This window comes from Stylophora pistillata, chromosome 9 (genome assembly GCF_964205215.1).
Source record: "Stylophora pistillata chromosome 9, jaStyPist1.2, whole genome shotgun sequence".
NCBI lineage: Eukaryota > Metazoa > Cnidaria > Anthozoa > Scleractinia > Pocilloporidae > Stylophora > Stylophora pistillata.
This window is the reverse complement of record NC_142527.1, coordinates 7,963,949-7,991,039: the sequence shown is the minus strand read 5'-3', so window position 1 is coordinate 7,991,039 and position 27,091 is coordinate 7,963,949. Positions and strand designations below refer to the sequence as shown.

Below are 27,091 nucleotides of genomic sequence, written 5' to 3'. Positions count from 1 at the left end.
ATTGACTACCGGGTCGAATTTACCGCCCAGAGGGACGCGTTCGAAACACAAAAGACCATAAAGACAATTTCTTAAACCGACCAAATTGTCCTTTGATCGACCCATTAAAACAGGAAATTGGAATAATTAGCAAGAAAATTCTCGAAAATATTAACCAGAAACTTGCAAATGCAACAGGTGTTAATCAATGGAAGAACACATCCACCGTGCTGCAGTGGTTCAAGAACTTGCCAAATAAATACGAATCTGTTTTCATCAGGTTCGATGTTGTAGAGTTCTAACCCTTAATAACGGAAGATCTACTCGGACGTGCCCTCGACCTCGCGTCTGACTACATGAACATCCCCGAGATGATCGCTTTCGTTCTACTTGCTAAGGAATCACTAGCATTTAGCAATGAGACCACATGGAAGAAGAAAAATTCCAACGGACTTTTGGACGTTACAATGGGAAGTTATGATGGAGCGGAGACATGTGAACTAGTCGGCTGCTAACTCCTATCACAGCTTGCGATTATACCAGAAATTAACATTGGCCTTTACCGTGACGACGGCCTTCCGTAGACGGAAGCCACTATCCATACAGAAAGCTCAACAACGAAACCCTTTACACCAACACCAATTCCAGCCACCCGCCAACAATAATAAAACACATACCTGCAACAAACGGTCGACGAATCTCTCACATCTCCTCAAGCAAAGAACTCTTCAAAAAACCAAGCCATACTACGAAAGTGTACTCAAACAATGCGAACACGGCGAAAAGGTAACCTACACCGAACGCAAGAAACCTGAAACTCACAACCGCAAGAGCAGACAAAGAAACATAATTTGATTTAATCCGCCCTACAGCATGAATGTACAAACAAACATCGGCAGAGAATTCCTGAACCTCGTCAGCAGGCATTTTCTAAGAAATCACCGGTACAACAAGATTTTCAACAGGATAAAAGTTACCTATAGCTGCACTGACAACCTGCAAACCATAATTAAGAGACGCAACAGGAAAATCCTTGAGATAAGCAAGACACCCCTACAGAAAACAACTGTAACTGGAGCAAAAAAAAACAAAACAAAACAAAACACTGCACTCTGAGAAACAACTGCCTCATTTCAAGCGTCGTCTTTAACGCCAACGTAACAACTGAAAATGACACAACCGGAAAGAGTTACCTTGGACTAACGGAAAGAACATTTAAACAACGCTACACGCAGCACAAACTTTCTTTTCGAAACAGAAACTATTCAAGCAGCACGGAACTATAAAGTATATCTGGACAGTAAAAGACAGCAACACTAACTTCACAATTAACTGGAGTATTTTAGCGACCGCCCCGGCTTACAACAAGCTGGGGCGCCCCATTCCTAGATCATATATATATATATATATATAGGAAGTCTGCAAGTCGATTTTCGCGTGGAACAGTGCTCAATACGTTGAAGCAGAGCAGAATAAATATTATGAGAGGAAAAAAAGGACGTAACTACATTTCCCGACAAGCCTGTTTCGTGAATCGCTTCACTCTTCAGGGGTTTAAACCCCTGAAGAGTGAAGCGATTCACGAAACAGGCTTGTCGGGAAATGTAGTTACGTCCTTTTTTTCCTCTCATAATATATATATATATATATATATATATATATATATATATATAAATGTAAAAATTTAAAAAACCTTATCTTTGAATCGCAGAATGCTCTACAATCATATGGAGCTTTGTAAACGATTATTTAGGAAAATAAAAATTAAAACTTGATACTACAGATCTGTTTCGAAAGGAAAAGTCCTCTCTCGTCAGGTGGATAAGGCACTAGTTGACTAACGGACCTTTTAAGTAGGTGGTTTGAGCAGCCTTATCAGATGTTTAGATGAGTGCCGGCACGCACTCGCCAGTTCGTTCCTTTTGTTTAGGGTACCCGCCCCTGTTCTGCATATGATAAAGAATTTTTCAGCTATGCAAAGATTGCATCTCTTCGTGGTATTTGAGTACGGCCTGGCACGAGCTATTATTTTCCAGGTCACGGAAAACTCCGTTTCAGCATCCTTTAGGGACCAGATATATTTGCTCAACTCTGTTGCTTTCCTTTTGTTCTCGTGTCTAAATGAAGCTGTATGATTTCTAAATCTTGTTTTAAATTGGTTCGCAGTAAGGCCGACGTACGTTTGGGTTCCCAAGGGACTTTCAACTCTGGCCTGCTAGACCACATTTTGAATTAAGCAATTGCCACGTAACGGGCAAGAGTGTTTGTCTCTACAATTGCATGATTTTTCTTGCGATTGGGAATTATTTGCGAGGGCGGACTTATTGTGGGCGTCGATTTTTCTTTCTAAATTTGGCATGCACGAATAGCTTACTTTCAAAGTGTTCCTATTAAAAATATTTCTTAGTGAGTGCCCTGGCGGAAAGGATTCTTTTACGATGCCTAAAAAGTTTTTTCCCACGTTAGTGGCAACGTTCTTACTAAAAGGTGGGTTATACAAAGTTATATTTCGGTGTCTTCCTCTCCCTTCTGTAATCCTCTGGGCCCAGTTGTTCGAAGACCGATTAGCGCTAACCCAGGGTTAAATTTTAATCTAGGTTTCTATATTTATCTGTTCAAAAGCCGTTTTAAAATAATTTTCCCAGTTCTTCTTAGAGCATTCAAATCACCAAATTGTAAACAAATAGAATCAAAGTGAATTTAATTTTAAAGCTTTCAGATCTGCAATTAAATTTCACGGTAACCCTGGGTTAACTTAACCCACCTTTGAACAACCCGGCCCAGGTCTTTAGTTGTTGTGTCAAATTTTAATTGATGATTATAGCCACTTGCTTCTAACGCTTGCTGGTACATGGTACAAATTAAAAAAGATATTTGCAAAGTGTTCAGCACCAACGGCTTGAAAATAACTATCGAAGCAAACAAAAAAGTGGTCAACTTTCTCGATGTTACTTTGAACCTAAACGAAGGATCTTATGAGCCATATTCAAAGCCTAACAACACACCCCTGTATGTGCACCGTGATAGTAATCACCCACCTTCCATCCTAAATAACATTCCCCTGGCGATCAATAAAAGGCTTAGCGAAATTTCATCGGACAGAGTATCCTTCGACAAAGCAGCACCCATGTACCAGCAAGCGTTAGAAGCAAGTGGCTATAATCATCAATTAAAATTTGACACAACAACTAAAGACCAGAGGAGTACAGAAGGGAGAGGAAGACACCGAAATATAACTTGGTATAACCCACCTTTTAGTAAGAACGTTGCCACTAACGTGGGAAAAAACTTTTTAGGCATCGTAAAAGAATCCTTTCTGCCAGGGCACTCACTAAGAAAGATTTTTTAATAGGAACACTTTGAAAGTAAGCTATCCGTGCATGCCAAATTTAGAAAGAAAAATCGACGCCCACAATAAGTCCGCCCTCGCAAATAATTCCCAATCGCAAGAAAAATCATGTAATTGTAGAGACAAACACTCTTGCCCGTTACGTGGCAATTGCCTAATTCAAAATGTGGTCTAGCAGGCCAGAGTTGAAAGTCCCTTGGGAACCCAAACGTACGTCGGCCTTACTGCGAACCAATTTAAAACAAGATTTAGAAATCATACAGCTTCATTTAGACACGAGAACAAAAGGAAAGCAACAGAGTTGAGCAAATATATCTGGTCCCTAAAGGATGCTGAAACGGAGTTTTCCGTGACCTGGAAAATAATAGCTCGTGCCAGGCCGTACTCAAATACCACGAAGAGATGCAATCTTTGCATAGCTGAAAAATTCTTTATCATATGCAGAACAGGGGCGGGTACCCTAAACAAAAGGAACGAACTGGCGAGTGCGTGCCGGCACTCATCTAAATATCTGATAAGGCTGCTCAAACCACCCACTTAAAAAGTCCGTTAGTCAACTAGCGCCTTATCCACCTGACGAGAGAGGACTTTTCCTTTCGAAACAGATCTGTAGTATCAAGTTTTAATTTTTAGTTTCCTAAATAATCGTTTACAAAGCTCCATATGATTGTAGAGCACTATGCGATTCAAAGATAAGGTTTTTTAAATTTTTACATTTACATATATATATATATATACCATTGCCCAGGCAATGGTTTATTCCAGAGCTTGGCCCAGTGTCTGCACTGCACTGATGAGACCCACATAAGTCGAAACAGTGTGCACTGTCTGCAGTTATATATATATAAAATATATATAGTCAAGGAATGGGATGAAATCCTCATCAACTTGAAAGTGCTCGGTAGCTGAACTAGAGCAATGCATTATAATCCAATAGTTGGTTATTCGGTCATTTATTCGCTACTCTTAGTTTTATGCTCCGTGCAAAGCAATCATCAGGCGGCAGTCAGAAATAACGGTTACAATCAGAAGTAGTTGAAATACGCGATAGCTGCTGAACAGAAGACATGATATTCGACATGTTTGTCGAATATCCTATGATTTTCAGAACATTCTTGATTACTCATTTAGGAAAGCTCTAATAGTTTCGAAATGGGTACGTGACGTCTATTTATAGAAACGTGACTTGTTTACCGTAAACTCTAGGAACTTCTATGATGTAATGTTACGGAAAATAGTCGTGTTGTAAATCTGTAGAATCTTCTAGAAAGATTGTTAGGAACTATATAAGACGGTGCAGTAGGTTGTTGTTTCAGTTGCTTAGAAGAAAAGAGAGAGAAAAAAGAAGAAAAAGAAGAGAAAAGATAAAGCAAATAAAGGAGTTAGTGAAGACAATTCATTTCAAGGTTTATCACGAAACCAGTTGCCAAGATCGTTGCGTGAAGCGCGCGCGATCGTCGTTAAAAAAAAAAAAAAAATTAGGATAAACTTCCTAGTATGTCTGCAACCCGATGTGGGCCCATTTCTGCTGTTGAGAGTCGACATTTCTGGTCTACATGAAATGAAAAACTTCTCCCACAAACAAAAATTACATCTCTTATATACACGCGTATAGGAGCAGCTTGTTTAACTTGGCGCCATTTGATTTCATACGCACCTTTCCTATCTTTTAGGCTCCATATGAAGTTACCCATTTCCGTTGCGTGTCTATACCACTCCTTACGAGAAGACCACATATGGTTCCTGTATCTTAGTTTAAAGGTAGTGTAACAGAGTCCGATATATGTTTCCTTCGTGGCTGTAGTTGTGACTTCAGCCTGGTAGTTGACATTTTCTGCGTTGCAGTTTCCATTCATAGGGCAGAAGTTGGGTTTGCGGCGATTACAGCTCTTCTTGTCATCGTTGGTGCGTGCTGATTTGCTAATTAAAGCTTTGTTATGATTAGATATGATTGTTTTGATGTTGTTCCTGCAGCTGTAGCTTAGTTTTAGTGTGTTGCGGTTAAAAATGTTATGAAGGGGGTTAGATTTACAGAAATGCTTATCGATAAGTGAAAGGAAGTGTTTGCCGACGTTTGTTGCCACGTTCATGCTGAATGGCGGATTAAGGCAAAGGATGTTTCTTTGTCTCGTATTACGAGGGTAGGATGGCTGGCTTGATGTGTAGGAGAGCTTATGGTGGTAGCCACTTTTGTCGAGTGCCTCCTGATAGATGCCTTTAGCGCTGTAGAAGCATTCTTTATCTGATGATATTTCGGAAAACCTTTTGTTAATGGATTCAGGGACGTTCCTCAGTATGGATGGTGGGTGGTTAGATTCTTTATGGACGTATAATGGGATGTTGCTAATAATTGACCGAACAACCAACTTTTGGATTATAATTCATTGCTCTAGTTCAGCTATGGAGCACTTTCAAGTTGATGAGGATTTCACCCATTCCTAGGTTATTTAGCTCCTACTTGCTGAGCACTCTGACTTACTCAGCTGCTACCAATATGGAGAAGGTTAATTTGGACTATTCTACGAAGAACATCCCGCTGTCGGAAAAGGACGAATACTTGAAGACATTTATTGAAAAGACTGAGCATTTCATACGTCGACTGCAATGGAAAGCCAAGTATTTCCTAGACGAAACAGAGTTCGCAGTGAACGAATCATATGGTTTCAAATCAATAAACTCCCCTCCACAAATCAGCAAACTGCTACCTTTCGAAGGAGATATGACCTGTTTCATACAGGACATCAAATTCAAGGACACTAGATCCAGCTTCCAGAGTAAACTGAGCTGTGAATTAAAAAACAAAATGAAAAGGCAAAACACCCACCTTATCCCGGCCGACAAGACGACAAATTTCTATTCCATGAACCCCTCTTCCCACGACAAATCGGTTAAAGAGAATGTCACCAAGACCTACAAGAAATCACATGATAATCGTGTAAGAGAACTTGACGCAAAGTCTGCCAAAATGGCTAAACAACTTAAGTTAGATGACTGCATTGAGAAACTAGCTGCGAATGAAGCATTTGTCACGCGAAAAGACCATAAACCAAATTTTTACGATCACCCAACCTGTCGCCTAATAAATCCATCCAAGTCCGAAATTGGTGTCATCAGCAAGCAAACTCTGGACGACATTAACCCCTCCATCATCAGCCGCACCAGCATAAATCAATGGAAAAACACGGCAAGTGTGCTGAAGTGGTTTAACAGCTTAAAAAACAAGAGCTCACTCTCGTTCATATGTTTTGATGTTTGTCAGAAGTTGCTATCTAAAGCTCTCAAATTTGCCTCTGAGTACCGCCAAATAGCCAGTAGCGAGCGTGAGACCATTCTGCACGCAAAACGATCACTGTTGTTCCTCGACAATTGCCCTTGAGAGAAGAAATCAGCAAATCTCTAATTTGACGTCACAATGGGATCGTTCGATGGTGCTGAAACATGCGAATTGGTTGGATGTTACCTTTTGTCTCTCCTCACCAAGAGGTATGGTCAAAACACCGGCTTGTATCGAGACGACGATCTTGCAGCCTTAAACATGAAACCACGAGTAATAGAAAGGTTAAAAAAGAGATATGTTCAATCTTCCGTGACAACGACTGAAAGATCACAGTCGAGGCAAACACCACCAAGGTCAATTTCCTGGACGTAACCATTTCTGACGAAGACCGCCATATCATCACATATGCGAAGCAGTCACTGCTTCTCAATGACGAAACCCTTGGGCAGAAGAGAATTAATTGTATCTTATTTATCGTCACGGGTTTATTACGAATCCACTTAACGGCCTGCTCCCAGTTGGCGTAGAGCGCTACACTAGTATCGCAGAGGTCAGTGGTTCGAGTCCCATACAGGCCTGATTATTTTCAGGTCTGATTTTCGCTATTGCTTAAATAGCGCTATCTACTGCGAAGGATCGTACATCATACGTAAAGTTGAAATGGTAAGTTGGCCACCGTAACGATTACAAAAGCTGACGTTTCGAGCGTTAGCCCTTCGTCGAAGGGCTAACGCTCGAAACGTCAGCCTTTGTATTCGTTACGGTGGCCAATTTACGATTTCAACTTTGTTGATATATCCAAATTATTTCGTTACCCCCACCGATGCAGCCCCAAACAGTTTCTTTAGAAACTATCAGCCTTTATTCATTTGTATTCAACAAATTCAAGCCCACATACAAAGACGCCCTGAAATCAAGCGGATATAACACCCACCTCTCCTACTTCAAGCCAGCCACACCTTAACCCTCTAGTTTCCGTGATCGCTCAACAACAAAAAGAATAAGACAGCTAAACTGGTTCAATCCCCCCTTCAGCAGTAACGTCCAAACTAACGTTGGTAAAACTTTCCTTACACTTGTTCAGAAGCACTGCCTCACCTCTCACAAATACCACATAATCTTTAACAAAAACACCACCAAAGTCAGTTACAGTTGTATGGACAACATGGATTCTATTATAAGGAGGCAAAATCAGAAAATCCTGAACCCTCCGTCGACCAGCCAAGACCGCAAGTGCAACTGCAGAGTAAAATAGGCCTGTCCCTTACAGAGCAACTGTCTCGCTTCCTACTTAATTTACAAAGCTTAAGTTACCACAAAGAAAGACCAAACGGTCAAAAACTACATCACCCTAACAGAAAATTATTTTAAACAAATATACACGCAGCATCCCCTCTCATTCCGAAAGAAAGCCTACGCTAACAGCACCGAGCTATCCAAATACATTTGGGAATTTAAGAGCACCAAACCTCCCTACTCCATTCCTTCGTCGACAATCCACAAAGCCGCATCTTACAAAGGAAATTCAAGAACATGCAAACTCTGCCTTGCCGAAAAAGTCCTCATTATCACCGCGGACAAATCCACTTCATTAAACAAACAATCAGAACTAATTTCCAAGTGCCGCCATGAAAACAAGTTCCACTTGTGAAGCCAATAGAAACAGTCCTTTTTGTCTTCTTAATTGCTTCCTAGTATTTTAACTATAATTTCTATTTATAAATTGACTTTATAGCATGGTATGTTTTCCACCGGTAATAAACCGTCTGATAAACGATCACAGCGCAAGCTGCGTGAAACTCAGAGTAATGGTGAAACGACCTTCTTGTCATTAATTTATAACCGCTATATCGTTCGGGGTAGCCATATCGGTTCTCCCCCATCCTAGCATCAGCACTGCACTGATGAGGCCCAGAAGGCCGAAACGGTACTGTCTGCAGTTAGTTATATAAATATGTATATATAATATTATCAACAATGCATTCGCTTATTTGGTCCAAGACATTTAATTGCTACTCAGAGTTTCATGCTCCATCAGGAGCAATCATCAGGCAACTGATGATTGCAACTGATGAGTTGCCTGATGATTGCTCCTGATGGAGCATGAAACTCTGAGTAGCAATTAAATGTCTTGGACCAAATAACCCAATTCGTTGCTGATAATATTATCTACTGCTCTAGTCCAACTATTGAGCACTTTGATAGTCGAAAAGGAGCATTCCAGCGTAATAATTGGATATATATAAATATAACCGCAAAGCTCATCGGCTCTCTGGACAATATCCTATTGAAGTTGAAAAAGTCTCACCGTCTTTGCTAAGTGCCGTGCAAGGGACATTAAATGATATCAAGAGAACATAAGGTTCTCTGGACAATATCCTATTGAAGTTGAAAAAGTCTCACCTTCTTTGCTAGGTGCCGCGCGAGTGAAACAAACATCTATGTTCATCTCTATGTTAATTTTTTATTTTTTTTATTTTTGAGTTCACAAATCGCCTAATTTAGGAAACAAACTCGCCTACACAGGCGGGTTCACCTTTAGTCGTAGGCGACTTGGCGTAGCCGAGTTTGGTCGTAGGCGAATTGAGCGGTTACCGACTTACCTTATTGCCTCGTTGTATGCTTTGTTCTTACCAGCGTCTCAGGCCATTTTGAAACGTTTTTGGCGATTTTATAGCGCTATTTTGGTCCAGTGGAACACCACGTGTTCGCTCGTAAATAATGCGCGTATGTGCTCACTCCAAAACTTCTGACTGCATTACGTCATCAATTTTTTTCACCGAAGTGACATGACGAGTTTATTTGGCTTATTCAAACAAGCTAATTTATACAGAACAATTTGTTGGGCCTGATGTTTTTTGCTTTATTTTATTCAGTAATAGTGTGGATTTAAATCGAATAGATTTCACAAATCTCTCATGAGACTCATGTTGCACAGCAAATACACTGCCGTGCTTGTTTTCTGTTTACCCCAGGGACCAGTGAGATATTTTTTTCCAAAATAAAGGCGGGGTTGTGCAATTTATCCAAATATCGCACCTTAAATACCATAGCGCTAATTTTTATACACTGAAGAACAAGGTGGAGCTCTGTGTTCAGTATAGCTCGAGGGTTGTGCGATTATATGTTGTCTACAATGCCGAGATCTTCTGACGTCAAGAAACTGTGGAGCGTTACGGTGCATCGAGGCCGTGCAAAAGTCCTGCGGAATGGCCTTCCATTGAAAAGTAGAGGTTCAAGTAAAACTGCAACTGCACATGAGTATGGATTCCTAACAGGAATAAGTTGCAACATACCAAAGTGATCAGACAAAAAGATGATTCAGGTAATATTCTTTTTTAATTTGAATTCGTTTTTGTTCAAGTAGGCTCACTCTTTTTCAAAAAGCGGAAAGAGTACCATATAACCCCATACATTAATTATGGATTCAATTTCATTAAGTATGTATGCGCTCCATTGCTTTTAAGACAATGACTTATTCCCATGGGTTTAGCATATATACATTACTAAGATACAACGAAATATATGAAGTTCATATATTTTGTACTGCGGTATTAGATACATATGATGCACGATCCTCGCAGTAGATAGCGCTTTTTAAGCAATAGCGAAAATCAGACCTGAAAAAAATCTGGCCTGTACGGGATTCGAGCCACTGACCTCTGCGATATGTATCATATGTATCTAATACCGCAGTACAAAATATATGAACTTCATATATTTCATTGTATCTCATTATCACTTTCACGGGTTTATTACGAATCAACTTAACGGCCTGCTCCCAGTTGGCTTGTTAGCTCAATTGGTAGGGTGCTGCACTAGTATCGCAGAGGTCAGTGGTTCGAATCCCGTACAGGCCTGATTTTTTTCAGGTCTGATTTTCGCTATTGCTTAAATAGCGCTATCTACTGCGAGGATCGTGCATCATATGTATACATTACTAATAAGTACTTACTGCTTCAATAAAAGAGAAATTGATTGAAAGCGACTTTTTCGTCTCCATTCCTTTCTCACGTTCTTCTCCCTTCTCTCCTTTGTTCCTAACCTCTCAGTCCTCGTTTTTTTTTTTTTTCTTTTCCTTCCTTTTTACCCTCTTGGCAGTTCTGCTGAGCCTTGAACCATCGCTTCTCAGACAACGCGTTACAATCACACCATTATCAAACCATAGCCTTACCACTATGCTACGCAAAAGCTACTTTTTCTTTTAGCTTTCAGTAAAAAAAAATTCATAACATTATGTGCATTGATATAATGTACCAAAGGGCCCCTTTGCACTAAAGAATGCATTTCTTCTTCTCTACGATTGGCCAAATACCACACAGAAAACAAAATTTATTCATACCTCTTTCTGATAACATCAAAGAAACAAGAAGATAGAAGGAAGAACAACAACTCGGAGATGGAGAGACTGAGTTTATTCGACTTTCTCGAATATTATCGGATCACGACCGGTACATACAATGGTGTAAGGGTCACAACCTGCTTGCGACGTCGGTAAAATGTCCTCGAGCTGGGTGCAGCAAGGAACTTAGCTGGACGCGACGTGCTTCATCCCGAGACGGGTACGAGTGGCGATGTTCAAAAAGGGGTTGCGATGGAATGGCTTCAATGCGCCGGAATTCACCGGTGCGCACACACAGGCCATCGATACATGGTGGGGAATCAAGCGAGGTTTGCCCCAAACAGGAACATCCCAAGGACTTTTCGATAGCTACCTACAAGAATATATGTGGCGTTAGCACTACGGAAACGATCCCTTTGGAAACATTATCGAACATAATCGCCCAACTTTATGAAGTCCAGAAAGACTAGATTAAAAACAGTTTCTTTGCATCGCTGTATGCACCGGCCTTCACGAACAATTTTCATCACTAGGACACGAAAGGATAATGAAAGAATCAAACAAAACCACAAGAACATGTAAGACACAACATTTATTTAAACTTTGCATTGACAAACTTCAAAGCTTGACCGTAGACTTGACGTTATTTTCCGGCCAATTTTACGCTTTCAAAGCAAAACTGAACATTAAATTATATTTCAAAATTAAAAACCTCTGGAAAATGCCTTAAATTTCTCGTTTTACCCTGTTTCAAAAAAGACTTAGAAAAAAAAATCCAAATTTTGAAAACAAAGACTACTATTCTCTGCGGAGTTCTATTGTTATCGCTATTGTTTTAATTGAACAAAGACTGAATGCATAATTAATGTATGGGACTATATGGTACTCTTGCCCAAAAAGTTTTTTATCCCTTGTACCGGGACGAATCTGGAAACGGTTGACGAAGTGTTGGTTTGTTCCTTCATCCGTTTACCCGAAGGAGTGTCTTCCAGGTAAAACAGGTTTTATCCGTTTGGTCTATTTTTTAGAAAGCATTACCTGTGGATTCTACTGATTTGTAGAAATAAACGGGATGACGTCTCGGTGAACGTCGTTAAATTGCGGCCATAGCTATTAACTATGTTGCGGCCTAAGATTCAAACAGTTTTGTAGTGTGACTTTAGGCACGTGAATAACCCAAAACTTGCACAGCCACTCTTTCTCTCCCCAGGAGCTGTGTTTTTTGGCCAGAAAAAAAGATCGCAGCCCTCACGAGAATTGTGCATTTAACTTTTGCTTGATGCTGTATAAAGTTGCAGTACTGTATGAAGTACTTTTATCATGTTCAGGCCGCCAGCTGGTTTTGCATGAGTGTTCTATGTGTATCAAGTAAGCTTACCATGAGTTTTTATGACTTTTTGTAGGGAATGGTCTGCTGACTGGAATTGAAATGGACAGATCATCAATTTACATTGAGCAGACATCAAAAGATGATGAAAAGTTGTCTATTTTTGAAAAAATTACAGAAAAATTGTAGCAAGGCGAATCTTAAGCTAGAATCAGGGGCTTTCCTCCAACTTGTTAGAACACTTTTATTATTGGACTAGCACTTTTGCTGTCCACATCTTGTTCTGTGTAAAATAATCATGTTAGGTCGGTCGTTTTTGCCAAAAGATGAAGGCAAAAACCTTAGCAAAGTATCTTTACGTTATTATTCAGTTTTTTTGGCATGGTGGATGAGATCATCAATTTACGGGGATTCACCAATTTATGGGGATCAGAATTTCTGAATTCGTTTCAAGGTTCTTTATGGCGATCAGAATTTCTGAATTCTTTTCAAGGCTCTTTATGGGGATCAGAATTTCTAAATTCCCTTCTGGTTTCTTTATGGGGATCAGAATTTCTGAATTCCCTTCTAGGTTCTTTGCGGGGATCAGAATTTCTGAATTCTCTTCTGGATTCTTTATGGGGATCAGAGTTTCTCAATTCCCTTCTGGATTCTTTATGGGGATCAGAATTTCTGAATTCTTTTCAAGGTTCTTTATGGGGATCAGAATTTCTCAATTCCCTTCTGGATTCTTTATTGGGATCAGAATTTCTGAATTCTTTTCAAGGTTATTTATGGGGATCAGAATTTCTGAATTCCCTTCTGGGTTCTTTATGGGGATCAGAATTTCTGAATTCCCTTCTAGGTTCTTTGTGGGGATCAGAATTTCTGAATTCTCTTCTGGGTTCTTTATGAGGATCAAAATTTCTGAATTCTTTTCAAGGTTTTTTATGGGGATCAGAATTTCTGAACTCTTTCCATGCTTCTTTATGGGGATCAGAATTTCTGAATTATCTTCTGGGTTCTTTAATGGGATCAGAAATTATGAATTCTTTTCAAGGTTCTTTATGGGGATCAGAATTTCTGAATTCTCTTCTGGGCTCTTTATCGGGATAAGAATTTCTGATTTTTTTTTTCTGGCGAAATGCTTCTTGTCTGACGAATCGGAAAAATGCTTCGTCTGGACTGCCCATTTCTGACAAAATGCCCATTTGCGTCGTTACGATTTAGCTGATTTAAAGCGAATGGCAAAATCTTTCCGAACGATTGGGCAGTTTTCACGGAATTTGTCCAAATCGGAATGCCACATTTTAGTTTGGAACGCGGTCTAGGCTTTTAAAAGTTGGATCGTGACACCATTTTTTTGTAACCCACACAAATTAGACCCCGAGGCTGCTGAAAAATTCAAAGAGAACACTGTCAGAGTTAAGCAAAGTGTTCCCTTTGGAAAGATGATTCCTAATGCTTCTGATTTTAAACTTGTGAATTCTCTAAGTGGAACTGTTGCTAAACGATCTTTCCAACACATATGAATGAAAGATTTTACCATCACATCTGCTTCTTCTACATTTACATACAGTAGTACATATACTTCTGCTCTCCAACTAAATCCATGTATAACAAACACAACAGTGTCTCAAATCAATTTAACAAACCCAGCCAACAATACAGGCATCGTAGTTGACATGACTACAAATCAGTTTCAGTTCTTCAGCCTTGGTAAGAGTACCTCTGCTCTGCAACCAAACCCATGTGTCACAAATACATTCCTATCTCAAGCCAATCCAACAAACCCAGTCAAAAACACAGATACAGTAACTGATCTAAACTTGAACACAAATCATTTGATAGATCAACCCTTCACCCTGGATCAAATACCTGACAGATGTTTAGCAATCAAGAAAAAACTGCTCATTGAAGACAAGGAAATTTGAAAAACTGAAGCTGAGACCAAAGGACAGTCTAACATCCAAAACTGGTTTGATCATAGATTTGGAAGAATAACAGCATCCAAATGTCACAGAGTGGCCTGTGCACACAAAACTAATACTTCCCCTACAAAAACTATTAAAGATGTTTTAAGGTTCACTCAGGGTATGCAAACAAAAGCCATAAAAGATGAATTGAAAATGAGGAACTCCCCATTTTTCAGTATGCAGAAAAAATGAATAAACTGGTTGGTCATGAAGGACTGGAAGTCCATGGTTTTGGTTGCAGGACAGAGGTACTCTCACCAAAGCTGAAAAACTGATCTTGAAACTGATTGGTAGTCATATCAACTACCATGTCTGTATTGTTGGCTGTGTTTGTTAAATTGATTTGAGACACTGTTGTGTTTGTTATACATGGATTTGGTTGGAGAGCAGAAGTATATGTACTACTGTATGTAGATGTAGAGGAAGCAGATGTGATGGTAAAATCTTTCATTCATATGTGTTGGAAAGATCTTTTAGCAACAGTTCCAATTAGAGAATTCACAAGTATAATATCAGATGCATTAGGAATCATCTTTCCAAAGGGAACACTTTGGTTAACTCTGACAGTGTTCTCTGAATTTTTCAGCAGCCTCAGGGTCTAACTTTCTCAATTTCAATGGACGGGGTTCATAAACTTTGTGTGGGTCTGGATCATAAACTTTATCTCTTAGTTCAGGTATAGCATAAAGGTTCTTCACTCTGTGGATCACGAAAGAAATAAATTTTGTCCTATGTTTGAAATCAGTTTATTAAGCTTAAGTTAAGAAAACATTCACCTTATAGTTATGCTTACCTTTTGTAAAGGACTTTTTTGTTACTGCCTTGGTTTACTCCCCTACATTTTAACCAGAATCTTAACTGGTTTACAGGTAACTTACAGATTTCTGAATCTTTGAACGAGGCTCCCGGTATATTTTCGGGTGTCGATTTGATATTTTCACTATTTAATTGCTCCATCTTAAAACTTTTTCGAGAGTGATTGTTTATAGAGTTTGTATTTTCCGCCAGGAGACGCGAAGACCGAAGGGCCCTTAAGCCTCGTTTCCATGCGACCTCCGGTTTTTTCCCCAATCGGCGTATTTCAACAAGAAACAAATAACAACAGTTGTGGGCTAATTACGCCCATGTATGCGTGGCTTGCTAGAAAAGTGTTGAGCTACTGAAACCTGGCAAATCAAGACACCATCAGAGCATTCAAGAAAGTTAGTTTAACTCTAGCTCCTACCGCGGATTATGAAATTATACGCACATGTGCATCAAACAACTTTAGGTGGACGAGGAATTTGAAGAGAAATTTGATATTTAAGTCCTAGAAACATGGGAAACTATGTTTTCTTTGTAGATACTGGAGCAGGCTGAAATAGTTTTTGTTTCAGGGTTATCGTGTTTTCACAAAATAATACTCCACAGAAATACAGAAGTATATCTACATTTTTGATCCATAAAATATTTTTGCTCGTGGGCGACATCTTTAAACGCATCACGTAACCAATTGAAATATTTCCCCAGCTAAAACTTGGTGATATCCGACAATATCAACATTACCTCCAGTAGGATAAGTCTTCGTTTTAATTTAATTGGCGATGAGACTGAAGAAGGGAACCATATTTATTCATAAAGTCCAAACCAGAGACCACTCAAAAGAAAACATCCCACGTGACACACAGCAAGCTGTCTGTATACATCTTTTTCACGCGCCTTGCGAATTGTTTAAATGATAATATACACAATAGCTTCTATTTTGAGGGAGAACATGCTTGTATATTCTGTCTTGAACATTGCCTGTTTCCCTTTGCCTACTAAATTTTTCTTGAAATAATTTTCGTAGTTACTGAGTTCCACGCCTAGCCAGTTCTTTTGGACAATCACATACTCCGAGTATCATCTCCTTTCAAGTTGATTATAATTCCAGCTCTAAAGATCTGGCAGTAAAATCAAAGGGAATAATTTTTATAGGCATAGCCCATGCGCTGGAGTGCTATTGAGATATCTGCTCGATTGGGCCATCTGCGTTATACAGTCGAAAATTAAACCCAGGTATCGGAATGTGTCCTGTTTTTTTCTTTCTCTCATACATACCGGTTATGAAGTAGAGGCTAGAAGAAGCATTCGATTCTGTTTATAGAGTTAACCAATTAATTACGTTGGATGAATTCGAATTTTTTCAAGTAAAATCCATTCTCTGTCATCGGTAATCAGACTTATCTGGAAGACCAGATCTAGAACCTTTATTTTACTGAAGTATTATGCCTGCCAGTAGGGCTGTTCCCATAATATGTTTCCGCACACGACTTATCCATTCTCACTATCAGATTTCTCTCACAATAAGCTCAAACTTATTGTGAGAGAAACATACCTATACCTATATTATAACGCGATACCTATGATGATATATTATACCTATATTATAACGATACCTATATGATACCTATATTATAACGCGCTTATCTTGAAGCGCGTTATAATATAGGTATCAGGCACTTAAGCACTAATCGTAATTCACGTAGCCGTCAGAACAAGGGAAACGCGCATGTGTTTTGGACAGTAATGCAGTAATAAATTTATCGCCAGAGTGAATCTGGAAGTTTCCTCGGCAAAGCTTTACAATCTTAAATAACTCACGCCAATAACTGGTAACAATATACTTGCTCGGAAGAGATTGTTTCAGCCGAGTTTACTGCAATCGTTTGGCTTCTGAGGACCTCTTTGAGTCGTTTATCTTGATATTAGGAAGGGGCGATGAAAGACAATCTTGATTGATATGCGAATTCAATGTTTTTCAGCTTAAGACCACCATTGACTCAATCCTTGGACACTTATTCAACAAAAGAAAACAAACAAACGAAACGGAATGGATAACTGAAAAAATGTTATTTAACAAGCTTGGCTGTAGTAATAATCTCCATCTATTTCTAACAGTAGCATCTGCATTAACTACGTGCCAAAATGGAAAACATTTTGTCCGAATCCACGCTTAAACGAAACGTTCAGTTTTATTTAACACGAAACTTCCTTCTCGAACGGAAAATGCTTAAGGAAGTCTCAGAAATCTCTGAAACAACTCAGACTAATTAAAAGAATATAATTATGCTTATGAAGTTCTACAGGTAGTTGTGGAATAAAGGAGAGAAAAGAACCAAAGAACTGTTTTCTTGAATGCAAAATCCAATTGCTATAAGCTCTCTAAGAGGAAAAACGTAGATTACGCTTAGAATGCATTGATTTTTATAAAATGAAAGAAACTGATGCAAATCAAAGGATTCCTTGGGTCAACCACAACTGCCTATAATAGAACTGAGCTTCCTTTGAGGCCGTCAATCCAGCTTGAGCGTGTTTCTCATCATATCATTATGATAACAACACTCAGTCGTTGATTCAACAAATAATAATCAGATGGGCCAAAAATATACATTGCAAAGTAAATCATGCGTCGCCACTTCAGAAATCATAATAAAAATAAACCGGTGGAAGATTTTGCAGAGAACTAATTTGGTTTGTTTTGCTTTGGCTTCAACCACCAAGCCTCACAGAAGCAAACTCAAACGACTTTCGACAAGGTGGAATTGCATATGCATGTAATTAATTTTAAGATCAAGGCTGAAAACTTTTCTTTGAATCTACAATGCAGGAGAAACGCGAAATAAGAAGGCCGTTATCGAGGGTAAGCAGGATCACATTTTAAACGGTTTTGAAATGTCTTTCGTAAGAATTTTTTTTTCCTTTTCAAGACGTGTTAATTCTGTTGCGGGGGTTTTACCACTCGCTTGGCGAATTAACAAGAGGTACTGAGACTCTGTAATTTTCTTCTTTATTCTCCTATACTGCTGCTTCTACTACAGCTAATTTTCTCTCTCTTTCTCGACTGCTTATTTCTACTGCTTTCAGCAAGGAGTGCCCCAGTATTAAATACAGAAATCACAGACATGTTTGGGTTAGCTGATCGTGGGAATTTCCAAAACAGGATATTCAGTGTGGGTAAAAACTCAAGGTCAGTTTTACCAACCCAAACATGACCACCTAGCAATCTAGTTATCCTCAACCATAGCAAGGGATTAAAATGTCTAGCAAGGTAAGAACTGGGCCAAGTTCAAGCACACACTAAAAATAAATGAACAAAACTATGGATTCATCAAAATAACATCGTAGACGCAAAAGGCGAGACTTAATAAAACAAAAGGTAAACCTAAAATACTCGAAATATCAATCCTTCAAAATGGTCTACAACAATTCTAAGCGTTTACATATGTTTCCTAATAGATTCGCTAAAACTATGAAACTAAAGGATAAAAATGAGAGGTTCGGTTAAATACATCAAGAAATAAATACCCTTTCTTTGGAATTGGGGCATTGCAGGGTACTTATAACTTTGGTTTTTGTATTCACTATGCTTTCGCCAATATTCCGCGTCGTGCTGTGTCTGTAGTAAACAGGTCATCAGGGGACAAGAAAACTCCATGATTGCAGTGAGATATTGAGCTGAACAAGGTTTGAAGGGATCATGCCGGTCAAGAATAATGTCACTAGAGGCTAACATGGACCTTATTGTTTTCACTTTCTCAACGTTAGTTTGCATTTGCGACATTCATACGTGCTCGATGCTCGTACATCTGTTTAGTGGTGACAGCCTCGTCTTGGCACAGACCGCATGTCAGGGTAGAACTGAAGCGTCTGATATCCACATGATACCGCAGTTGTCTAAAAATTTCGCTTTTGATAGTTGTGCGTATTGCGGGAAACATCTGCTTTTGGAATGGAAAAATCCAATTCTGTGGTATTTTCTGCTATACTTGTGCTAAGTGTAACCATATACATAAATGCTGATGTTGATACGCCAAATGGTTAGTTATAATTATTAGCTTCATACTTCATAATCTTTTTAAGCCGTATCTGCCTTATTGCTGACGATAAAAAACATGCTGTAAGAAAAAATTGCATTCTCTATACTAGTAAATTGGGGTTCTCCTTGGCTGTGAAAGTTTTCCACACATTACAATTAACAGGCCATATGCAATGATCTACTTCATTCATCTTGAATTTACAGTTAATCAATTCGATGATATGAGAGCAAAGATTGTAATAGACAGGTAGGTTCTCAAAGGCGCCAATAGCATCCACAACATGCTTACAGTGTCTTATAATGAAAATGAATAAGAATAAACTAAGGCATAGTATAAAGTATAATATGACTTTAGAATTTTTCTATCTTGTCTCCTTTTGGTTTGTTTTTTGTTTCATATCCTTTCTTTTCCTCATTTTTTTTTTTTTTTTGGTCATTTTTAAGTATGGCACTTGACTTTAGACCACCACTGTTAATTTTTGCTTTCAGATAAGCGATAGTAAAACTCTTGGTTTTTAAGCATCTGCGACATAAGTCGCCTTAGGATCAACTTAACAAATTGATAGTTGCAACAAAGGAATATAAATATTATTTATATAGTACTGCCCTGGGTTCAGAGAGCTTGAATTATGAGTTTTTTATTTCCGCTTTCAAGAAAAAAATTGAAACTCGTTTTGATGGACGTTATTTATAGTCACGCATATATATGAAAATAAAACTTTACCAGGCTGATGTCCATTCATAAAAAAAAATCAAACAAACAAACAGACAAACAAACATTCACATATTTTTATTATGTCAAGTATTACCCCAAAAAGAACTTGCCACGGCACCAATATTGCATAATTGAACTATTCTCGTGTCATGGTCGTATTAGACCTTCGTTTCTGACCGAAAAATTAGCTCACCAACAATGTCTTTTCTTTTGCTCGTAAGCGAAGTAGAGGAATTGAAGGCGCAAACAGTGAAGTTAGTGACACCTTCACTTGATGAAAACAATATACAATTTAAGATATACATTCTTCGTCGCGGAGGAATTTCTAGGTAAATGTGCAAAAATTAAAATGGCACGTGGATATATCGTGCAAAGTTTGACTTGTTGATCATTTCATCAGTTTTTCCACTGTGGATCAAGTCTGACGTTCAGCGTAAAATAAATTTGATATTAATTTATTCGTCGTATTTAAAATCTCGTCTGCCATTTTTCATTACCTCAGTGCTCTTTCAAGGCTCATAAGGACGTTCTAACGCCTAGAGACTTCAAGATCGAGTCCCTATGCACCTCGTTACCACGCATGCTATATCTAGCAGTAAAAATAACCAAAACTATGTGTGCTGCAGAAAGAAGCTTTAGCAACATAAAGAGGCTTAAGACGCCATCTCGGAGCGTATGTCAGATGCCACATTTTCCTCGGTATCAGTAATGCATGTTCATAAACACAAGGAAATAGACTTTAATAAGGTTTTTTCCGACTTCGCCGGTACAAAAGATAGAAGATTGGCTCTTTGCGTTTAAAGAAAAACGACGATTTCAATGAAAGCTGACCACAGTTATCTTCTTACATAGCCTTGGACTTAGGGTTTATAGTTCTTAAAGCACTAGATGTATAGATTGATCATTTTGTGTACATTTGTAAGAAGTGCGAGAATTAATTAAGTGAAACTTAACTAGGCTGCAATTACGTCAACGTGGGTGATTTTACATGTGTCACAGAGCGGTAAAAAAAATATCACTCATTTTTAAATAAAATTCTGAGATACTACAAACCGGTTGGCTTATAAATATTCAGCAATTGTCTTTGAGGTGCTAAAGTCAAATAACCGAATAGGGTTACAAAAACATTGCGCGTTAGTTGTTATTCGTATACAGTAAAATCGCTAAGCTTGCAACATACCCTCGCCTTTAATCAAGTCCCCTGAAAAAAAGGTTTAAGTCTTGAAGGCCGAGAAGGAATGAGGGGGGAAGGGGGGAGGGGGGTGGTTTGGAAAATTGTGCGAACCTCTGGAATTATCCCGGCTACGACCCTGTATTTTATATCTTAATCAAAATAAAATTTTGAGGAAGCTGTTGGCAATGAATAGAGAGCCATGAAAAAAAATACGCAAAAAGGCTTTTTATGTAATCTTCTACCTATAGAACCCGTGTACTTCGTTCCTGCTTTTTCCTTTGTCGGAAAGCTGGTCTAAACAGCAGCAGTGACTAATGATTAGGAGATACACTATTGAATTACATGTATGTTGAATTTTACACTTAGGTCACATGAAGAGGAATGGTTCTAGTTATGCTTTTTATCGGAGCAATGCAGCAGGTTACTCGTGGATTCAAAGTAGAGAAAGGTGCACAAAGGCCGGATGTGACCTTGTTTCCATTGAAACTTGCGATGAATGGGAATTTTTGAAGAACGCCATTACTGATAAAAAGTGGCAAACCGGTGAATACTTTATAGGCTTGAGGAAAGATAGATCATCCCGAAAGTGGCGATGGGTTAGTGATAACAGCACAGTGAACGCATCTCGTGGAACTTGGCCATGGGCAAAACAACAACCCAGCAATGACTCAAAACCAGAGAACTGCGTGCAAATGTACAAAGATTATCGAAACGATTATGGGCGCTACAATGATATAAGCTGCACAGAAGAAACGAAAATATCAGGATACATATGCGAGGGGACTAATGGATGTTACGTTAATAGACCTAATAGTACGTCCTCATTCTCAACCTAAAGTATGAAGAAAGCAAACATTTAATAATAAGCCTTTGAAAGCACCCAGACACGTGCGAAGTCAATTTCTTTTCCTCGTATCGCGACTATAAGACATATTTTTGTACTATCTAACATTCTGCCGCACTACACTCGATGATGTGTGTGGGGCTACCCTTAAGGATATGGATCCTAGATAAAAAACAACAACCAAAAAAAAAGCAAAAAAAACAAAAACAAAAAAAAAAAAAACAACGGTATGACCGAACCAAAACAAAAGTGTTAAAAACAAATCAAAACAAACATCAAACAAATTAGGCATTGGATAAGAGCAAGGTCGTAGAACGGGTGATATCCAGTCGAAAACGAGAAAATAAGTTCCACAAGCTACAAGCAATCATGTATAACCATTTTATTGTGTAAACAGAATAGGCCTTTACAAACAAGTGAAGTCGACCTAAATAATGAGTCCAGTCTGCAGAAAACAGTTGCAAAGTGTTTGGGCGATAAGCTTCAAGGTGAAAAAATGTGTTGAATAATTATAGAAACCAAAAATGGGCGTAGCTTTCGATTCACAACATTTCATTCTCAGCTATCTACAAAAGAAATATGCTCAGGTAGACGGCCAAAATCAACCTGTGGAAGTTTTTTTTCAGTTGTTAATTTTCGTCCTTAGCCGGGAAAAAAGCCATTAACAAAGTCCAGTAATTTTTGGTTTTTCTTTTCGTAGTTGGTTTTCTTCCACCTCCAAATTTCGAATGTCGCTTTCTGCAAGCTAAACGAATACTGCATTCTTGTTACCGGACATAATTCGACCTTGGGTTGAAAATGGCGAACGCTATACCATTCATCCTCAACCTGGTCGAGTGGTGCGAAAGGCGAATTACGCATCAGCAGCTGATTGGTGATAACAAACACACGTTAAAAAAAAATGTTGTAATTTTACAAGTTTGCTGTTATGACTTTTCTCAGGGCTGGACAACCTTGTGGTAAATAAGTATTCACAGAGATATTTTTCTTTTGTTCCTTAGGGAAGAGGACTGTAACGTCTACGATTACTTCTGCACGAGGTAACGATTTGAGTAACAGCCATTCAAAAATGGGCCTAAGAGAGCAAGTCATGATCAGTCAAAAAATAACATAATTAACAAAATTACTTAAAGTGCATCTGACCCCTAATTATTTTTTTTCCCTTAAAAAAATCTTCCTGCTTTGGTTAGTATTTCTTCGAAAAAATTGTTGGATTTGGTTAAACTCTTATTTTTTTTTATGCCCTGTTGAAGTCGAGATCCGAATGAACCTCGACAGCGTAAATGGGGATCTGGGCAGAGTAGAATTGTGACGTCACTTCGAGAAGACGCTCAAGGAATTCTTAGCCAGTCTTCGACCTGCGAAAGCCTTTCTAGCACTAGATTCATTCTGCGGCATATTTGCGACCCATATCGATCTAACCTACCAAACATAACCAGTGAACTGGGCAAAATGGCGCGAAATATAGATTGCTGGGTTCTCGAAGTGACGTCACATTAATCGCCAGACTCTTGATCCTTGAATCGCGGTCGTGAGTCAAAATGGCGGTGATTTTAATGCGATTTTCCGTGCCTCAACGGGGCAAAAAAATTCAAGGATTTGACCAAATCCAAATTTTTTTTCGAAAAGATACTCACCAAAGCATGAAGATTTTTTTAAAGGGAAAAAAAAATTTAGGGCTAGGTGCACTTTGAATACAGGAAAGATATAAAGAGCCTTGTTTCAATGACAAAGTAATCCCAACTGACGCTAATTGACAATTCTTTTGGCAATAATCTCTTTTCGTTTCCTCAGCGACAAAGCCGGTGAGTAAAATATACGATTCATCTTGTAACAGGTAACTATATGGAAAATAGGAAGAAATAAGTTGATAATTAGAGAATGCTAAATAGTGGGTGGATTAATACTTTTACTCTTCTTTACGCCTTTTACTGCAGGATCCACCACTGGATCCCAAGTATTAGAAACTTCAGGGATTAAGGAGATGCCCAAACCTACGCTGATAACTCATACATTTCCATATTCTAAAGAAACATCACCGACAGCACAAAACCGATCCACGTTTTATGTTTCCACAAAAGGTGTAACTTCATCGTGTAAGTAGGTCTATCATCTATAAAATATCTATGGAGTATCAGTTTCGTGTGATGTTTGTTCACGTCTTATATGTCTAGTGCCTTCAATCATGGAAAAATTATCAGCATTCATTGAATCATTATTATTAAAGCATTTTGTGTATACTCGATAATTCATCCCAATAGCATTCCAATGGACAGAGTTTTCGAAAAAAGTTTTTAACATTAAACAATATTGTACTGCAATTCCACTTTTTTATCACTTTTTTTTATCTTTCTAATAACGATACGATAGCTATATTTAATAATTTCATTAAAGGGTTTAATTGTTTTTAATTTTTAAAAGGGATAACGTCCTGGAATACAAACAATGAATCTCCACTGGGAAAAGATGTCGATGTTACCAAGCCCAACGTGGTGGTTATTGTGATAGTGCTACTTGCCATTTTCATTCTAGGCCTTATGGCAGTGTTCGGATTATTGTTTTTTCGGCGACATCGGAAGCAAGATATAAAATGTAGGTGTCCGACACTCCATTTTGATTTTTTGATTTTTTTCGCTTTTGTGGCCACAGGTTTAAATGTTTTGTCCTGGCGAATATCATCTCTTATTACCCAGTACTTAATTGCTCACTTAACAGCACTATCCTTTATAAGATCTGAATTGATGGTGCGAGCTTTTTTTTTCTCTTACATGCGGTAAGTACACTTCAGAAATGCTGCATTATGAAAAAGTTGCTTTCTCATGATTCCTTTCAGTTCACTTTTCTTTTCTTTTTTTGGTGTAATGAATTCCAACGACATCGAAAATGGTGACATTTTATGGTGAACAACATATTCCGGACTTTTCGCGGAACTAACATGACTGTGAGTAGTCTTGTATTTATATTGTGAATTAGTTTTTTTTGCTGAATAAATAAAAGAGGAAAAAGAAAGAAAAACACAGCGGAAGAAGGGTTGGGGTTTTTATTCTCTCTGATTTTATGAAGTCACCAAAAAATGCAAGAGTTTTTGGTCTGACCTTGTACGAAACAAAAGAAGGAGGAGGAGTAATTAAACAGTTAACGGCATGAAAGAAATATATAGATTAGAACAGTTGGGGACAAAAATGTGCTGAGCTCTATAAGGGTAAAGATGAAAGAAATACTTGCAATTTAATATGTAAGATCTGACTTACCTTTCATTTTCTCCCTGATGTAGACCATGTTCAGACAAAGATCGTGTAACTTGCTCCAAGGAGATGCCTTCGACATCCGAACGGCAATCGATCGATGATCCTGTACTTGTTCATCAAACACAGAGCTCCGCTGAGCTTACCGTACACCTGACCCTTTCACGAACGGAATCTGAGTTGGCCACCTACGAAACAGCTAGCGACTGCCAAAAAGAATGTCAGGTTGATAACATTGATAAGGCTAAGTCAATGTCAGTGGGTGGAGGGCATTCAGATTTTCAGGAACAAGCACGAGACAACACAGCGTTGGTCAGTGGCGAGAGAGGAATAAAGCAGCCACCCATATTATGCAGTGAAAAAGAAGAAAGCAAGGATCATGTTTATGCTGTTGTTCACAAAGACAGAAAAGGCACAGCCAGCTTAGGGGAGCGAGACACTGCTACGGAGAGCGAGACACTTCAGACTGGTGGGAACACTGAGTACTTGTACACAGCTGTTGACAAGACAGTCAAGAAGAAGAAACCGCCACAGGTAATAATACATTTCACAAATTCAGACCACATTTGTCTATCTGGACTTGTTTTTATGAGGTAACTAAAGGGTCTTCTCAAAACTGCACATGTATATCTAAACTAGCAGACAAACAAATGTATAAAATCAAAAACAAATCACGGCTAAAACAAAAGTTTAGGCGAAATCGTAACAGGGCAAGACTGATCCTGTAAGCTTATCATATTATCATATTCGTTTGTAAACTTTTGCGGTCCGTATTCTTCCCTTTTTTTCTTTTTGTCTTTTTTTTTTTGTATTTGTTTTGATTTGTTTGTTTTGTTTTGATTTGTTTGTTTTGTTTTGTTTTTTGTTTTGTATTTGTTTTGCTTTGTTTTGTTTTGTTAATTGTTTTGTTTTGTTTTGTATAGCCAATTTGGTTGATATCGTTATACAGTGTTACTGGTTTCGCGAATTGACTATAAGATATTATTAATTTCCTATGTTTGATCTAGATGCCCCCTCCCTACCGCGGTCTTGTGTACGCAGATCTGGTCCTCTCCCGAGAAAACAGCGCCAAGTTTGTCAAAGAACAGACCCAGACAGTATACGCCCAAATCGATCATGTCAAGACAGCAAATGTGAAGATATTAGAGCAGAATCTGGAGGAAACAAAGGAAGGGGAGCATTGGTGAACTCGGCTCGTTTCCAATCCTAGAAATGAATTGATGATTCACCGTATCGAAATATGGCGTCCAATTTGAATTACCATTATTTTAGACTGACTAGCCTCGTCTTCACGTCCAAACACAAAAGGATTATCACATGTGCGAGAGGCTAGTAAGTCCAGAACGAACAATTGGAATTCGAATTGGATGCCATATTTCGATTCGGTGTATATACATAAAAAAAGTTAACTCAAAACGTAAAGAAAATGATTATAATGATTACATATCGTTGTTGTGGAAACAGTTGTCAATGATCAATTGTTTTATCATTACAAATACCAGTCTATTTTGATGGAATCTATTGGTTTCATGGTGATTGTAACAACACCAACAGTTGTGTACCATAATAAGAGGATGATTCACTTTAAGTAACTTGGAAAAGCCGAAAAAATAAGTTCTATCAACTAACTTGAAATTGTAAATTGGCCACCGTAACGAATAAAAAAGCTGACGTTACGAGGGTTAGCCCTGCGTCATAGCGAATGGAGGAATATTGTGGGTTGCATGTGGTTTTATATGCAGAAACCGGAGCTACGCCATTGGTGGGAACATGGTAACGAGAAAAACAGGAATAAATTAGTGGAATGAAAAGCGTCCATTGATGCCTGTGGGACTAAGAGTGCCGATTTGAAAGATTGACTTTTGTTCAAGAGTTTTGCGGCTTTCCGTGTTCTCTAAATGTAAGGAAAGACAGCAGACTGCCATATGTTGTTTAGAATGATTAGGTAAATGAAAGTGTCTAGCGACTGGTTTAGATGCGTCCTTGTCATTTATTTCCACGTCGCGAAGGTGTTCTCGGAATCGGTCACCTAGTCGTCTTCCTGTTT

The 27,091-nt window shown here is 38.6% G+C and overlaps 1 protein-coding gene across 1 annotated transcript; it reads left to right on the top strand.

Annotated features, from left to right (window-relative positions):
• Positions 1 to 18,924: 18,924 nt before the first annotated feature.
• LOC111319250 (uncharacterized) lies at positions 18,925 to 27,018 on the top strand. The gene is made up of 7 exons (XM_022922058.2): positions 18,925 to 19,067; positions 21,322 to 21,768; positions 22,801 to 22,839; positions 23,737 to 23,895; positions 24,221 to 24,391; positions 25,085 to 25,578; positions 26,052 to 27,018. Exons 1-7 carry the CDS (start codon positions 18,980 to 18,982, stop codon positions 26,229 to 26,231), a joined length of 1,578 nt encoding a protein of 525 aa, XP_022777793.2. The 5' UTR covers positions 18,925 to 18,979; the 3' UTR covers positions 26,232 to 27,018.
• The last annotated feature ends 73 nt before the right edge of the window (positions 27,019 to 27,091 follow it).

What these genes read in the sequence shown, in the direction of transcription:
- LOC111319250 (XM_022922058.2), top strand. Translation starts at nt 18,980, where the DNA reads ATGGAAAAATCCAATTCTGTGGTATTTTCTGCTATACTTGTGCTAAGT. An exon ending in TTACGTTAATAGACCTAATA is followed by an intron (nt 21,769 to 22,800) that starts GTACGTCCTCAT and finishes TTTGTTCCTTAG; the next exon opens with GGAAGAGGACTGTAACGTCT. An exon ending in AAAAGGTGTAACTTCATCGT is followed by an intron (nt 23,896 to 24,220) that starts GTAAGTAGGTCT and finishes AATTTTTAAAAG; the next exon opens with GGATAACGTCCTGGAATACA.